The following is a 16233-nucleotide window of genomic DNA, read 5'->3' as shown; positions in this document are numbered from 1 at the left end:
TTTAATTAAAAAACCCGACTTGCCAGATCCGAGCAACGGAGCTCCCCAGAAGCTTTTCCAGCTCTCTTGTCTTGAGTATTAATTAACCACTTCCTCTCTCGTTTCTACGATCTCTTGTTATTATTTTTTGTGTGTGTTTTTATAGCCATGCGAATGGTAATAATAATTATTATTCTTTTTTTCCTTCTTCCTTTGCCGAAAAAAGACTGTTTGTTTAGTATTCTGTGGGCACATTTGACCCAAATCAAACGGTTGCTGACAGCACTGACCCATTTAAACGCCAAAATCAAAAAAAATACTTTTATTTGCATATAAAATCACGTTTCGGTGGTTGGAATTATACGATTTGTATGAATAAACAAGCAAAAGTGATGCAAAATTAATGCAAAACGATTTCATGCTAATCAATTTGTGGTTTAGTTTTATTTTCAGCAGAAATTTAGTCAGGAAAATATCTTTAAAGACTTGTAACCAAATATTTTGACTCATACATGAAATATTTCAAATTATTTAACCTGCTGTTTTGCATCTCTGATCAATGTCGTTAAACTTGACTTGGACTTTTCTGCAGACCGCCTTCTCTCACTTTGTCATAACAAATTGAATAATCTCTCTGCTAAATTAGCCGATCCGATGTGAGTAAGTGAAAGTGCCGAATTGCATGTCGCATGTGCAACGTTGCGTATGCGTAATATTTGTCAAAATCAAAAGCCGCAAAAAATGATCATGAGAGAAAACATGAAAACAAGATCCAAAAGCAAATTGCTGGCAATTTATGTGCAGAGCCTAACGGATAATTATTATTTACGCATTTATTGGTGCATGAAAATGTAAATTGCGACAAGATCACGAAAGGAGTTACTAAACTGCAACTACAACTGCAACTTCAACCGGGCAACCAAGTTTGGTCAGCAAAGAAGCGACAACGAACTCAAGTGCATTAACCTTAAAAAATCTTTAGCCACTTAAGTGCAACGCCAACACCAACAAACCAAAAACAACAACAATTACATGCGTTTGGCGACAACAACAACAAGGGGAACAACAAGTTGTTAGCTCGCTGGACCATGATCTTCAAAAACCTGCAATCGAAGACCATGTGAAAGAAGCTAAAGCCTCCGAAGCCAGTTTAGCAAGTTTCGGACCCCAGGAGTTCAGGTCTTCGTCTTTGGCCAGCAACTTGTTAGGGATTTTAGCAGAGCCCCTCTTTTCCGTCCCCCCAACTCAAGTACAATTAGCAAAACTTTGGCTAATTTAACAACGGTTTGAAAAAGGTTTCTCTTCTTCTAATTGACAACTTCATAATGAATTTTCACAAATAGTTTGACAGACATTGACTCTCATTAAGTATTTACTCTCCCCTTTCAATCAATGTACAGACCTTTAACTTGCACTTTCCGTTGTGGAAATTTTGGGTTTTATTGAATTGCTGCCAGACATTTCCCGACTCATTTACTTTCCATTTTTGTTCAGCTTTTCATTGCTTTTCTTTGTGATTTATTTATTTCGCCTTAAATGTTCCAGCGATGAAGAGTTGACAGACCTTGACTTTTAGCCCGCTCTTATATGTATACTTCCACTTTCCGGCTGTTTTATTTTACCTCCTCTTTTTTTTTCTACCCAAAGAAAGCCTTTCAAATGGAAATTTTGTGACATTTCTTATTTACGAGTTTCCTCGTATTTCTTTTGTGAGCTGTGGTTTTCTGACGATGCTGCACTGCGTTGAGTGGCCCGACGCCTAAAATGATATATGGTTTGACTTTAGCCTAAATGGTATGAATAGTTTGCCTGCATAATAATGTCACTTTCGGGAGTTGTATAACGGAGCTCATCTCGAGTGCCGTAATAGCCAACAATTGAGGCTCAACCATTTAGGAGCGTGTCAAGTAATTATATTTATTTTTTGGTTGCCTCATCGCGATGATCTGTCCAAATTTTAAACAGTTTTACTTACGAACGTGTTTTAATTACAACTTTGACATTACTTGTACTTTCGAGAATTGCATGTCTAATGGCTTTGCGCTTCGCGGGCTTTTTGGCACTTTTTTCGTTTTGGTTTTTCGTATTTCTTTTTGGTTTTCATGACGATTGCCAATTTTTCATTGTTGAAAAGATGTAAGATGAACGAAAAACTGAAACCCAAACTGCAACTGGAACTGCAAAGGCAAAGCGAGTGAATGGATTTGCCACAGCCTTGGCTGGCAAACAAATGAGAAACAAAGGCAAAGTCGGGCTTTTTAAGCCGGAGCTTTGAGCTCAGTGGTTGGTCATCGGAATAGAAATCGCAATTTTCAATCGTTATCGGTGCACGCCAGGTGCGAGTTATGCAACCGAAATAGCCAAAGTTCAAGAAATTGGCACGGGCTTGACTCACTCCACAAAACTGGGTCAAGTTTTTAATGATTCTTCGCGCACACGAAAAGTAAACAAAGAAATTCGCCTGTTCTCTTGCTGTTGCATAAAAGCAAAAACCTTGCCCAGCCTCAACGAAAAACTCTCGGAAACGGACCAGATTTAAATAAAATTTAGCCATAAACCGCGATATAAAAGCGCATTTTAATGGCCGCAAGCGTAAACAAAACATAAAAAAGGAAACTGATCGGAAACAATGGATTCGGGATGCTTAAAATAAAATCCCCTGAAAGCATTTTTATTTTGTCCCTGAATATTTGAGCACATGAGCTTACCACCACCGCACCGGCTGCCTTGAAGAGTGTAATAAAAAACACTCCCCGAATAGATTTTTCGTGTGGGTGTTTTTGGCTCAGGTGCAGCAGCACTCGAGAAGATGTTTTTTCCACCCCGCCAAAAAGAAAAACCACCCACCACTTTATAAGTGCAGTGAATGGTTTTAGTGTGCAAGCCATGCAATTTGTGGCTTCCACTTTGTCTGAGAACTCGTTACGGATTCTCCGCACGTAATCGATGCCTTTGAAGCCGCAGCTTGATGTGTCTCATTTATTTGTACACCAGCACTCAGTTGGATTCTGGAAAATAAACTAGTTCGATCGATCGGCATCAGAGGAATTCAGACCAGATGCCATAGTCACTAATTACCTCTACTCAAATCCACGCGACAAGCGGTTCGGTTCAGTGAACCCCTAAATTTGGCATTATAAACAAGAGCCGACTCACACGATCCCATATTGTTTGTCATCCAACCAATATTTTTCTTTTATTTATTTTTCGAAAATGTAATAAAGCAAAGCACAAGCTGTGAAAATTAGCAATAAAAATAGGAAGACCAAATAAATACTATTAAATTTGGCCGATTGATGTGTTTATCTTCATAATGAACCGTCTGTGGGCAAACAAAAACTGGTTCAATGCTATGGTCTCTTGGGAACTCTGAAGCCCCTCTTTCCGCTGAGCTCACGAAAATCCCCATTCTCAAACGATGAGGGTAATCATGATTGCCGATGGAAGATCGCCGACCACTTGATAATTTTATTAGAAGACTGTTGCCCACAACCCCTAATTAGTTTTATATTCAAATTTAGACCGTTTGTCTTTCTCTTTGTCGGTTCGTCGTCATTTTTGCCATTTCACTTCACATGCCAAGTGGGAGAATTTTGACCCAATTTCGGGTAAGCACTCTCTCTGTTTTTTGTCTTTGGTTAGCGGCAAAAATAGTAAACTGAACATGGTTTGTGTTAAAAATAGCTCCACGGCAATCAAGGCTAGTCCCAGAATTTTCCAATCAATTTTCAAGGCAATTGTGGGGCATTTGTCTCCGTCTTCATATGAAATCGAAAGCAATTTCACTTTGACGCCTAATTGTCAAAAAACTGACAAACAACTGTCAGTCAATCAAATGTCAATTGTTTCTGCTTGTGGTTTGTGTTTTTTTCTTCACTTATTTGGTTTAGTTTTCTGCTTTTCCCAGTAAGTAGTAACTGCAAGAATGAGAGATTGGAGAGGAAGAGGGTAAAAATCTGTAGTTGAGCTAGTTTAAAGGCAGGTAAGTCGATCTGGTTAACTAATCGGCCACAAAAGCAAGTGACAGAGGTAATATCATTAACCGAAGGGCAGACAAAGGGCTGAATCGGTATATAAAAAGGTATCAGTGACATACACTGGTCGGCATATGTATTTTGACAAAATAAAAGTTAAGTATACTCATAACTTGAATTTACTTCTTGTAAACTATAGGCATCAATGGAAAGGTAATTTCAATGCCGTTTGAATGATACAATACATTTCTTTACCCATTCAGTACTTATTGAAAAGGACAAATTTGTGTAAATCAACTTTTAAATTTTTTTTTCAAACTTTTTTCCTCGACTTGAAAACTTAAACTTTTTGATGCAAAAAGTTTCTTCAAACAAAAATAATAGTAACTGCAAAAAGAATTTTTCAAAAATCATTTTCCTTATATTTTTTATGATTTTTTGAAGGTGACAATGTCGGAAAAAATTTGTATGAAAAAGAGAAAAATATGGCTCAAATGCCTGTTTTTAAGCATTTTCAAAAATTCATAAAAAATATAAGAAAAATGATTTTTGAAAAATTCTTTTTGCAGTTACTATTGTTTTTGTTTGAAGAAACTTTTTGCATCAAAAAATTTAAGTTTTCAAGACGAAGAAAAAAGTTTTTAAAAAAAATTTAAAAGTTGATTTACACAAATTTGTCCTTTTCAATAAGTACTGAATGGGTAAAGAAATGTATTGTATCATTCAAACGGCATTGAAATTACCTTTCCATTGATGCCTATAGTTTACAAGAAGTAAATTCAAGTTATGAGTATACTTAACTTTTATTTTGTCAAAATACATATGCCGACCACTGTACATTGGATTGCAATCATACGGGATGGAGGAAAAATAAAGATTGATAGAAGTATTAATAAAAAAATGTTGACAGGTAGTTCCCTAAAAATAAATGTTTCAGAATTAATTAAACTTATCGATGCTATAGCTATCACACGATCTCTCCTTTCCTTTATATAACAATTGTCGCATAAAGCAACTACAAAATGGTTAATTGCGTTCATCGTGCCTTCGCACTGTCACTTGTGTATGTTGCTTTTAATAATTGCTTCAATTATTTTCATATTATTAAACGTTAAAATGCTTTTTGTTCGCTGCTTCACTCACAAATTATGGACCAGTACTGGCCTCCCCGCATCTACGCTTTTCCCGCCTCGTCTCGATCCCATCATAATCATCGTCGCCATGGCAAGTAGCCACATCAATTCATTGCGCCGTCTTGGAATCGGGCCTGAAATGGGATGGTTATAGAGCAAATGGCGATGGAGAGGCGTGAAGGGGGCCTCTTGAGCCATGAAAAACTCTCGTCTCGCTTTGGCAAAGTGTGCTCATGTTCATTAACGCCAAAGTTGAGGCAATTGTCGCGACTCGTCAACGTCGCTCGGCTCTTTTCCTGGCCCCCTGTCCACTGTAATCTGAGCCCCACCACCCTGCACCACCCAGCAGACCCACCATAAGACCCACCAGCAATTGCTCGAGTATTCCATGGCTCATTGTAAAGCGCCAACGCCCCGTTTCCCCGCCCAAAAAAAAAACTAGACACACCGAACCAAAACCAAAACCCATAGTTTGTAGTTGCTGGCTTTTGGTTTTGGTTGCTTTGGTTTTGTCAGCTGTCAGCAGATTTTTTCTCCGCTTTCTGTATGGAAAGTGTGACATTTTGATTAGTTCATATATCTTTTGCTCTTGGTTTTTCTTTTATTTTGGCCTGCCCCGAGGCTTTGGGATTGAACTTGAGGCGGTTGGGTGGGTTAATGAACATCAAGGTTGCGAAGACCATTAACCGAGAATTGAATAAGTGGCAAAGATTCTTTTATTTTTTGGGGTGTCTTTAAATTATGACAAGCATATGGCAATGTGTTTGGAGTAATTGTTATCTCGGGTTGTAAAAGGGGGGCATTAAAAGGGTGATAAAAGTGGCGGCACATAATCCCAGCCACTCAAACTGCTTAAAAATGATTTTGTAATGAATTTTACATGATTTACTTATGATTGTTTTAAAACTTTTGTCTTGAAATTAAATCTAATCCATATTGAAAGTTGTTATTAATCAAAAAATACACAGAGGGAAATATTCAAGTACATTGTTCTTGAACTAAGAACATTCGTTCTTAAAACCTTGTTAGTTCTCAATATTAGAACAAAATAGTGAGTAGAGAATAGTTAAATTGAGTGTATTTAACAACTTCATATGAGTATAAGCTTCTGAATGGACTAATAGTTAGTTGTTGAGTTAAGCAATGTAAATACCGCCAATTCAACTTGATTCAAGTACAAAGAAAACATTTTCAACGATCTATTTTTAAGAACATTTTCAACTCAGATGAGAACGTTAAAATTCTCTCTGTATTTATTTAAATTTACTTCGATCAGACTCTTTAGAAGTAAAAGTATTATAAATGGCATTTGGAGTTCATATCCCAAAATGAATAGAAACTTCGCCATCCATAGGCAACATCCACCTATCAATCAAAGTCGAAAGGTTACTGGGGATCTCAATCTCCGCCCGATTTCCCCCGTCTTTCTCAGCTCGCTCTCATCATTGTTAACTCTATTTTGAAAACAAACAATCCCCCGCGGCTAATTTCGACTCAGATTGTAACAGTTTCACTTCGCTTCCTGCATTTTCCATCTCGACGTCGACAGACCCATTAACCAAAATCTGCAATGCGCTTGCAGCTGTTACACACAGATACTTGGATGTTTATTACTCAATCTGGAATTACATTCGAAGACTTCCGCGACGAGCTACGAAAAATCAACATCGAATGCATCTATATTTGTGCGCTTATTTCTTTTGTATTTTCCATTCCCCATTTGCATTTGTGGGCAAAGAGAAATGCAGTCAACTGTCAAATGAGCGAGTCGAAAGAAATGGAGGAAAACACACGGCTAATTGTCATTTTCCGACAACAAAAGCGACAAACTCCGGCGATCCAGTTTGTTCCACCCAAAAACGGGCAGTTGCCACTTGAAGCGATTTCACGATTGTTGCTGCCGCCACACAGTTGGGTCCAATAAAGCATAATGCCCAGAAACATGGGCAATAAAATCCGTTAGCCCCCTGCACTTGTTTCGCCTTCCAGTCCCAATTCCCCCCAAAGGCTCCCCATTTCGAACCATTGTCTTTGTGCATTCGATAGCCAGTCAAAAGTGTTTCTAGAACGGAAGTTATTAAAATGGTTATTGTTTTTTTGCTATCTGTTTTCCTACTGGATGGCTGCTTTTTTTTCACTGGCACCCCAGCTTGGGGGTTACGGCTGGGGAGCTTTTCCGATTTAAACAGTGCATTGACCACCATTTCCCATACGCAGTGTTGGCCCTTTTCACAGTCGGGGGTTGGCCATTGTTGAGTGTCGTTGTGGCGGTATTAGGGTTTATATGTCAGGCGCACACCTCTTACAACCAGGCCCTATGACATCTGTTGCTTTTGTTTTTTTTGTATGGGCTATATATGGAATTGGAACCTTAGTTTTTTCCGTGATAAAAATAGTTGGAAAGTCGAATATAACACTGAGAAGATTATGAAAAGGATGATGCAATATTCCATCTTATAAAATATAATTGAAAAAAGTAATATAAATATATTTTCCTTAAAATATCTGAAATATCAAAATAAGAGTTAAGATCTAAAGATAGTTTTTTCAGTAGTAAGTGTTATACCAAATCATATTAATATTATAAAGGTCCAAAGCTTTGACATCATATGATACTTTATTGGTGTACTCTAATGCCATAGGATCTCATATTTGATATGTTACTTTGTATGGTTAGGAGTCCATTCTTAGAATGTATTGTATTCTGTGAATTTATATTTTCATATTTATATCATGAAGAATTTAAAACAGTTGACAAATTTTAAATAAGCTAATCACCAGTGAAAATGAAATTATTTACAGTCCGTAGAGTTAAAGATGGAATTAGTTCAGCAAAGCCCAACAACCTATGCCAACTGTAGCACTGACCACCATATAGTTCCCCTCTGGTAACCCATCACATTATCCAACCAACCGACTGGAATCGCTGCTACTTCCGCTCCCCATTCGGACTCCCTCCAGCTGAAATCTATATGGATTTGTTGACATTTTGCGCCCGGGGTCATTACTTAGGGTTGGGGTTAGTGGGTCAATGGTTTATGAGGTCACATTTAGGGGGCCCGTTCTGTACGGATAGTTGGCTGGTTAATGGCCGGTTGAAAAGGCATTCCGCGGCCCTAACCAAATTAGGTGCATGCAATTTGTGGCCTGCTTTCGGCGTACGAAAATAAGCGTAATAATGAAAACTAAATGAATTTCACTTATGTTTCATGTCTGCGCGAAATTAAATGAACAAAAATGTTTATAGCATGTCGCCTGGCTGGGCTGGCGCTATTTTCCTTTTTGCATTTATTTATTTTCTATTTTCGTGGGCTGGCTCTTTTGGCTTTCTGGGCCACGCGAGGTAATAGTTAACCGAAATTTTGCCGGTTGACAAATGATGCTTTATGTATTTTCTCGTTTCTTGGTGTGTGCCACATAATTAAATGGAGTAACGCCCATTTGGGTCACGTGTGCCAAATATCCAACCGAATCGAAGCAGTAGCTCTATAGCTCTATATATAAACCATTGCGAATTTCTTGAAAAATTGAAGTCTAACATGCATGTCTAGTGTTGGGCTGTAAAAAATGTGTATCAAATTGTTGCACTTTATGATGGGCATGCTTAAAGCAGACATGCATGCCCTTTAGAGGCATTTATGCAGACTACCGGTTGTGATATTACGTTTACGAGTGATTGCGAAATTAACTTAAAGTTTAAACGCTAATAATTTCTTGTCAAAAAAGGAAAAAAGATCCAAGCTTTTTACAATAATTTTTTAATACATAACATTATATAACATCTTCTTAAGCTTTATACAAACAATATTATCAAAAATCTTCTGACTTCATCATTTTACAAAATGCTCATCATAGACTGTTAATTGTTTAAAACAGCTTAAAAATTTAGAACGATGATTGTATTTTCTCTGGCATCTGTTTTTTAGAATCTCCTAAGGCATTCCATGAAACCCAAAGATCAAAGCCCCATAATGTGTTTCTTACCCCCAAAACTTCAAAGTGTCAAAAATTGCTTGGCATTGCTCGGCCACAGACAGACGAATCAATAAAATCTGATTGAACAATAGATTCGAGTCGTTTTCGATTTCATGCATGTGCCGCTTGTAAGACTATAAAATAAAAACCCTAGACGTGATGTCTTCAAGTCTCATTACGGGCAGTCAGTACTTCGGACAGTCGAGAAATATTTGTAAAAATATTTCTTGAATGTAAAATTTTCTGCTTTGTATGCATCATGGACAGGGATTTTTTGACAAGCGGCACTTGAGGCGTCAAGAAATCAAAGTAACATTTCAATAAATCAAACCAGAAATATTTTTGACAGCTTATTGACACGTTGAGGCCATCGAGATTCCAAAGCCGAGAGTTGCCAGAATTCCCGCTGGCATTTCGCCGAGGAAGACCAAATTCGGTGGCATCCTCATTTTTTTTGACACTGCCCCCAAAACGAAGCTTACAAATGGCAGCACTCCTTTAACAATGTCTGACATTTTGCAGCTGCCATCGAAGGTAAGGTTTTTCCAATGCATCAGAAAAAAAATAAATAAAAAATGTGAGAGAAGAACTTACTTTACATGAAGATCTATCGAATCAACGGGTTTGCATATAAATCCCGCTTCGGTCTGCCCAAAATGATTGCAAGTGTCAAAAGTCAACAACCAAATGTCACGTTTTGTTGTTTTGTTTTTATTTATTTTTCTCCTCCTCAAAGTTTGCCTTGCTGACGAACAGTAAAGCACAAACAAATTCACCGCCTCAGTAAGCAATTGACATTTATTAAACATTAAAAAAATAAAAATAAAAGCCTCAGCGGACTGGGAAGTTGGTTTGCCGAAAAGCAAATTGCACTTGGTGAGTGCATCCACAATTTTGGATACATTGTTTTACGGTTTTTTAGATTGAAATGATTTTCCCGCACTTGTCAAAATAAGTCTCGGTAATAAATTGACAAATTATTCACATAAATTTCTTGACATTTTTATTGCCACCAAAACAGCCATGCCATCTTCTCTCCCCTTTTTTTTTTTCTTTCGAGACTGTTAATTTCGGAGACAGGCAACGTAATCTTAACTTAGTGCAACTCAATTACTTTGAGTGGCCAATTTTCCTTTTGTTTTTATTTTTCTGGTGTCTGCCGACACTTGGCGTAGAAATTTCAAATTAATGGCTTAATATTTTGTTTTAATGCTTTGGGTCAGCGGAGCAGCAGCATCATCATCAAAGGCGAAATTAGTTGAGCGGACTCTAAGTGGATTATGCAATGGGGAGAAATAAAATGGGTGCTTACCAAATTAAAGCGGTTGTTATTTTCTTTTCCAAGGAGGTTCAGGGGGTCAACTTTCATTTAAGCATTCAGACCCTAAACAAAATTCCGCAATTAGATTAAGATGACTAAGAAGGCAATTGACATAAATCAGTGGGATATCACTTTGAATTGACCAATTCGATTTGAAATCGGATCTGATATCGATCTGACGTTTGGAGGTTTCTCAATTTTCTGAAGTTTGATTTGACTTGTTCAATGCAAAATCTCAATGCCAAATCAACCCAAAGACATCTTCGTAGACATAAGATTAAAGAAAAAACACAGAGTACAGCATTGAGTCTGACATTTGAAATTCAGTGTCATTAATAGAAATTGCAGACATCGGGTGGGTGTCAAAGCAATGACAAACGATCCCCAACGATCTTGACGTTTCTCAATTGGAAATCAATGCAAAAGCAGAAACGTCGTCATAAAATGTCGATAAATGGTTCGATTGCTGGGGCGTGTAATTGTTGGAGATACTTACAATTGACTGTCCGCACAGTTTCAATTGATTTGTCATTTGAATCTGGGAGAACAATGCGCACGTTTGACCGTCGGCAACGACACCTTTTCAAGGGCCTCTAAATCTAGTCATAATGGTTCAACCTTGCCACGAGCTTAGGTTCGAAGTTGGGTTCAAAAAACTTTCGCTTATCAAACTTTGAGCAGACACAATGTGAAACTGGTCTTTAAGTCGCTCTTGGACTGCTGCACAAATGTCTTAAGTCAAAAAGTCGGAAAATGGCAAACCCAAAAAGTGCATTTATTTACAGACAGTTTGAGTAAGATGTTGGTATCCAACCAGGTAACTCCATTCAACTTCGGCAAAAGTAGGGAAAAGAAACAAGTAGAGCTAACGACTTAACAAGCAGACAACGCCGAAATCTATAGGAAAGCCTCGAACTCAACCCCCACCTTTGTACTCCTTCAAAAATCACAGTAACTGTCAGTTTGATGAAGAAAACGAATGCTGTAAATTATGATTTTATGACACAAAAGTTTTAAAAGCCAATAAATTCAACTGAGCATGCCAAACCGCAAAAGATATAGAGAGAGACAGCTAAAACGAAAATAAAATGGTAGACAAAATGGTTAAGTAAAATAGATACTGGTCGAGTGGTTACCACTGTCAGGGGTACCACAAATTTTTTGGGACCTCGTTTAGGGTGCAGTGAGAGAAAATCGAGTGATTCTAAGTGTTAAAGGAACTGGTTATGATACTATAACATTTAAGTTTTATTTAAAGCAGATGTATAGCTGTTGATATGATAAGTTTGTAATACTAAGGAACAGTGGAAACCACCACAAACTTTCATAATTTCATTACAGTGCATATCCGAAAAACTGCTTTCATTATGCCTTTATTCATAAGGAAACTTCCCAAACAAACTGAACTTCACGCTGCACTTGGGGTGGCTTTGGTCTTGCGAAAAGGGTTAGGATTATTATGCATATTGAGTGCGGGTAGAGCTTGGGATCCCTTACAACAAACGTTCAAACTGTCAAATGCACAAAGAGCCAAAAGAAAGGAAAAAAATAACACAGGGCAAGAGAAAAAGGCCAATAATTGGCCATGACTTTGGTTTCCGAGCTTTTATGCCTGTCAGCCAAGCCGGCCGTTGCGATTTGGGGGAATGGGAACTGTGGAACTGGGTAGGGTTTTTCGGGGGTCTACGATTACGACTGGTTCTTTACGACCCTTGTGGAGAAAATATGAATAAAGTTTTCGGGTCTTTTGATGAGGCCGCTTGTCGTCGCCCGCCTTGACAATGAAAACTGCTAACTGCTAACTGCTAACTGGCAACTGATGGACTGGCGTTCTTGTTGCCGGCATTTTGAGTTAGTTATGGCCTATGGCCCATGCGCTACGGCATGTCATTGATATTTCGGGGGCGTTGCTGTTTACCATTTATCGTTTTATTTATGGTGTGCACTTGGAATGCGCATCGCCCGCTGATTCTATATTATTTATTATTATAATATTTCTTTGACTTCCTTTTTTGGTTAGTTACCGCGAAAAAGGGTTAAAAGTCAAGGGTTTAAAGACTTGCGACGTCCATTTCTAATAGACCTTTACCTTCTTACCTCTTTGCAGTTGGCAACCAACAACCAAAACAAATGCAAATGTGCGCCCCAAAGACATATTACCCCGAAAGTTATCAATAATTGTTTGCCGGAAGAGGAGATACAACTCAACCAGTTAAGCAGTTAAGGCTCAGGGTGACTATTCTTTGTGGATACGTTTCTTATTTGGATAAAATCGACAACACAGCGAAGTCGACACAATGTTGGATCGATGCGAAATGCCGGTAAGTATGGTCTCCAAAATAAGGAGAAGGTAAACAAATTGTTAATAGGCTGAGATTTTCAAGTTCAAAAGTTTTTCCAAAATTTATTATTTTCCGAGATTTTAAGTTTAGAATTCAGTGTCAAGATAATATTTGATATATTTGTATAAATAATATATTCTATGAACAAGTATAAGAGAGAGCAACAGACTAAAGAAATATGCCTATACAATTAACAAAAATAAAATGGAAAAAGATACGCAAACGTTTTGTAAAGAGGGAATTCAGCCAGAAAGTAGGCTTGTTTTTTCGTCGCAGAGTCACGGGCTATCAGCTTCTTCAATCAGATCTTTTTAGCTGCCTGGAAGTATGCTATATGCCATGGTTTCACATCATAAAAGTACAAAGTATGTTAGTAATCTTCCTGATTCCTTTACAGATCCAGCTGGACAACGAGAAGCTGCGACGGGATGTTCGGTTGTCGGGCTCTCGACTGGATTTGCCACAACTCTGCAATGGCTCGCGCCGATTGGATGGCCACAACAACCATGTGGCTGCCAATGAGACCACGGTGACGACGACATCCCTAAATGGAAATGGTAACAGCAATGGGAACCACAACAACAACATTGGATCACCCGTCTCCTCATCGACAACAAACAGCAGCAATGGCGGCAACGAGCGCGGCTCCTCCACAAAGTCCAATAGCAGCAGTGGCAGCGGCAGCTCGGGAAACTCGGCCAGCAGCACAGGAAGTGCCGAGCTCAAATGCAACACGCCAATGACGCCATCTGGTGAGCGGAACCGTCTCTATTAACCCACTTTAATTTGGGCTTAATACGACTCCACAAAAACAAAACCTCAATGTCCTTTTGAAAGGTCCCCTATTCCTTTATCTAAGTAATCTGGGGGTATACCTAAACTTAACTTAAAGATTTTTTAATAACAGTAAAATTATATTGTTGTAACTATTTATGTATTATATATTATATTATTATTATATATTTTGCGGAGACAAAGCCACTGGGAAGGTATATCACTTAAATATTGGGATCATGTCGGTATTTTGAATAGAATACATTTCAAGTTTATACAAAATTAATAGAAAAAGTTTCGGCCTAGACCTCACAAATGTTAATATTTAATTTCTAAAAGAAAACTTTTTTTATTAAAATAGAAAAAAACACAATTTATACAAAACGAGTGAAAAATGCTTAGACTTGGATTTTAACTTCGAAAATGTTAGTTTCAAAAACAAATATTTATGAAATCGATTAAGTGTCTTTAATTCATATCGGTTGATCTATTATAAATAATGGTTTAGTTTTACAAAAATGTTTAAAAATGTACAACATGAAATGGGTTTTTATTATAATGTATAGTTAGTTAAAATTGAAACAGTGTGTAGCTGCCCTCAGTGGGTTGGGTTTACCCTTCATGGCGTTGGGATAGCGAGGATGTCCAAACCAATGCCACCAAAGGCGATGCTTTGTGCGTTTGCTGGTTTGCATCGCTGCAGCCCAATGCCAATTAGTTGAGCACACCCTCCAGGCATTTGGTGGCCACACTCCATCATTCCCCAGCTCTCTAATTAATTTTAAATACATTGAAAAAAAAATACGAGCGAAATGCCATTGAGGTCAGGGTCAATAGGGTTTTAGAGTGGCAGTTGCCACATGGGAAAATTCTCAATTACCTGTTCACTTGGTTACAAAAAGTGTAAAAGGACGAGTTGTTTCAGTGGAGAGTAGTAAGCACGAAAATGCTTTTAGCCATGACGGAAATTAAATTGCAGCTGTGGATGCAAATAAAAACAAAAATATAAAGCTTTTAAACTTTTTAATGTAATCTATTAAAAGAGTGGTTTAAAAAACACAGCTTTGTAAAACCTTTAATTGAGTTACATTTTTTAATTGTATTTAATTTTTATTATATTACTTTTTCATTTCCTTATAAAACAGAGTTGGTAAAGAAGTTCCGCAACTACCTAACTGATCTGGAGTTCGAGGAACTTAAGGTGTACAAGGAGGTCTGGTATTTCGGCCAGCATGCCAGCAAGAACTACAACAAACCCGCCCCCACAGCCAACACCACCAATATGGGCTATGATGATGATAATGGCAACTACAAGATCGTAAGTAAAGTCTGCAAATATACTTGGGAGCACACTTAAACGGGAATTCCATTATTTAACAGATCGAACACGATCACATAGCCTTCCGTTACGAGATTCTGGAGGTAATTGGCAAAGGCAGTTTTGGCCAGGTCATCAGGGCGCTGGATCACAAGACCAACACACACGTGGCCATTAAGATCATAAGGAACAAGAAACGTTTCCTCAACCAGGCCGTCGTCGAACTCAATATCCTCGATGAGCTGCGCGAAAAGGATGCGGATGGATCTCACAATGTTATACACATGCTCGACTACACCTATTTCCGCAAGCATTTGTGCATCACCTTTGAGCTGATGAGGTAAGTAACCATGAATTTATTATCATAATTTCCTAACTCCTGCTGACGTCAATTGCGTTTGCTTTGTTTTTTTCCGGTCACGGGGTAAAACTGGAGTTGGCTTTTACTGTCTTCAATTAAATGCGCGTATAACTCGCATTTCTATTAACATTCTGCCAATTATTGCTTGCCAACTTTCGTTGCGTGATTCCTGGCCATCAAATTTGGCTATTATTAATTTCCATGCTCCAAGTACCTAGCACGCATTGCGATTTGAGAAGTTGGTCCCTCGTTTTTGCCCCTCAAGCACACATATGTGCGTTTTCCGCAGGTTTTTTCATTGTCTTCCAGCTAACTTTTATTGGCTTGTGTATGCGTTGCGTATCCAATGACTTTGGTTTGCCATTTCGTAAGCCCATAAATCCTGGCTTCGCCACAAATGCTCTCAAGTGGCTTTCATAATTCTTTTTACGAGTTTTTTTCAAATTAATTTATAAATGGGTGTGAGGATAGGGGACTGTGGATAGATTCTTTAATACTAGAATGTTTTCCTGGTAACCAATATAAATATCTATTTAATTTCCTACCCCGTAGAGGTAGTAATTTACTTGCCACAAAAGCGCAAACAACTGACAGACGCAGACACAATCGAAACAGCCAACAGACCGCAAACGCCGCTTGGCCATCAATTTCAATTTAAATGTTGAATGTTGTGTGGCCTACTTGCTGGCGCAGGAAAATGCATTTCCACACCCCCTGGTTTTTCACACCTACGGGTTATTTTGCCCGGAGGAAAACCTGTTGTGTTTGGGGGCTGGTTGTATTTTTAGTGTGTGTATAGGCAGAAATCTAATTGATTGGCAGCATTGAAATCCGGCGAGCAGCTCAGGTGTTGACTAAAATATAGGGTTGCACTGGGGAAGGCATAAAAACTGACTGCATATGTCAAAGTTTAGACAGCAGGCAACGCAAATATGGTAAAAATAAATCCCAAAGAAGGCGGAAGCAACACGCGATGCAACAGTCAAAGTTGAAGAAAGCGAACGGTGAAGGTCGGCGGTCTTGTAAGTTGTTTCCTTATAACCACCCCATCTCCAA

General features: G+C 38.3%; 1 protein-coding gene across 2 annotated transcripts in view; it reads left to right on the top strand.

Annotated features, from left to right (window-relative positions):
- Nucleotides 1-16233, top strand: part of LOC119546515 (dual specificity tyrosine-phosphorylation-regulated kinase 2) — a 53431-nt gene that overhangs the window by 26762 nt on the left and 10436 nt on the right. For both annotated transcript variants that reach the window (XM_037852842.1, XM_037852841.1), the window contains 4 exons: nucleotides 12490-12703; nucleotides 13122-13476; nucleotides 14644-14816; nucleotides 14879-15156. In XM_037852842.1, coding sequence (XP_037708770.1) covers nucleotides 12680-12703; nucleotides 13122-13476; nucleotides 14644-14816; nucleotides 14879-15156 — 830 coding nt within the window. In that variant the 5' untranslated portion in view covers nucleotides 12490-12679. The remainder of the gene's footprint in view (nucleotides 1-12489; nucleotides 12704-13121; nucleotides 13477-14643; nucleotides 14817-14878; nucleotides 15157-16233) is intronic.

The sequence above is a fragment of the Drosophila subpulchrella genome, chromosome 2L (assembly GCF_014743375.2).
Source record: "Drosophila subpulchrella strain 33 F10 #4 breed RU33 chromosome 2L, RU_Dsub_v1.1 Primary Assembly, whole genome shotgun sequence".
NCBI lineage: Eukaryota > Metazoa > Arthropoda > Insecta > Diptera > Drosophilidae > Drosophila > Drosophila subpulchrella.
The sequence above is the reverse complement of the archived record's forward strand: the minus strand, read 5'-3'. Positions and strand labels throughout refer to the sequence as shown.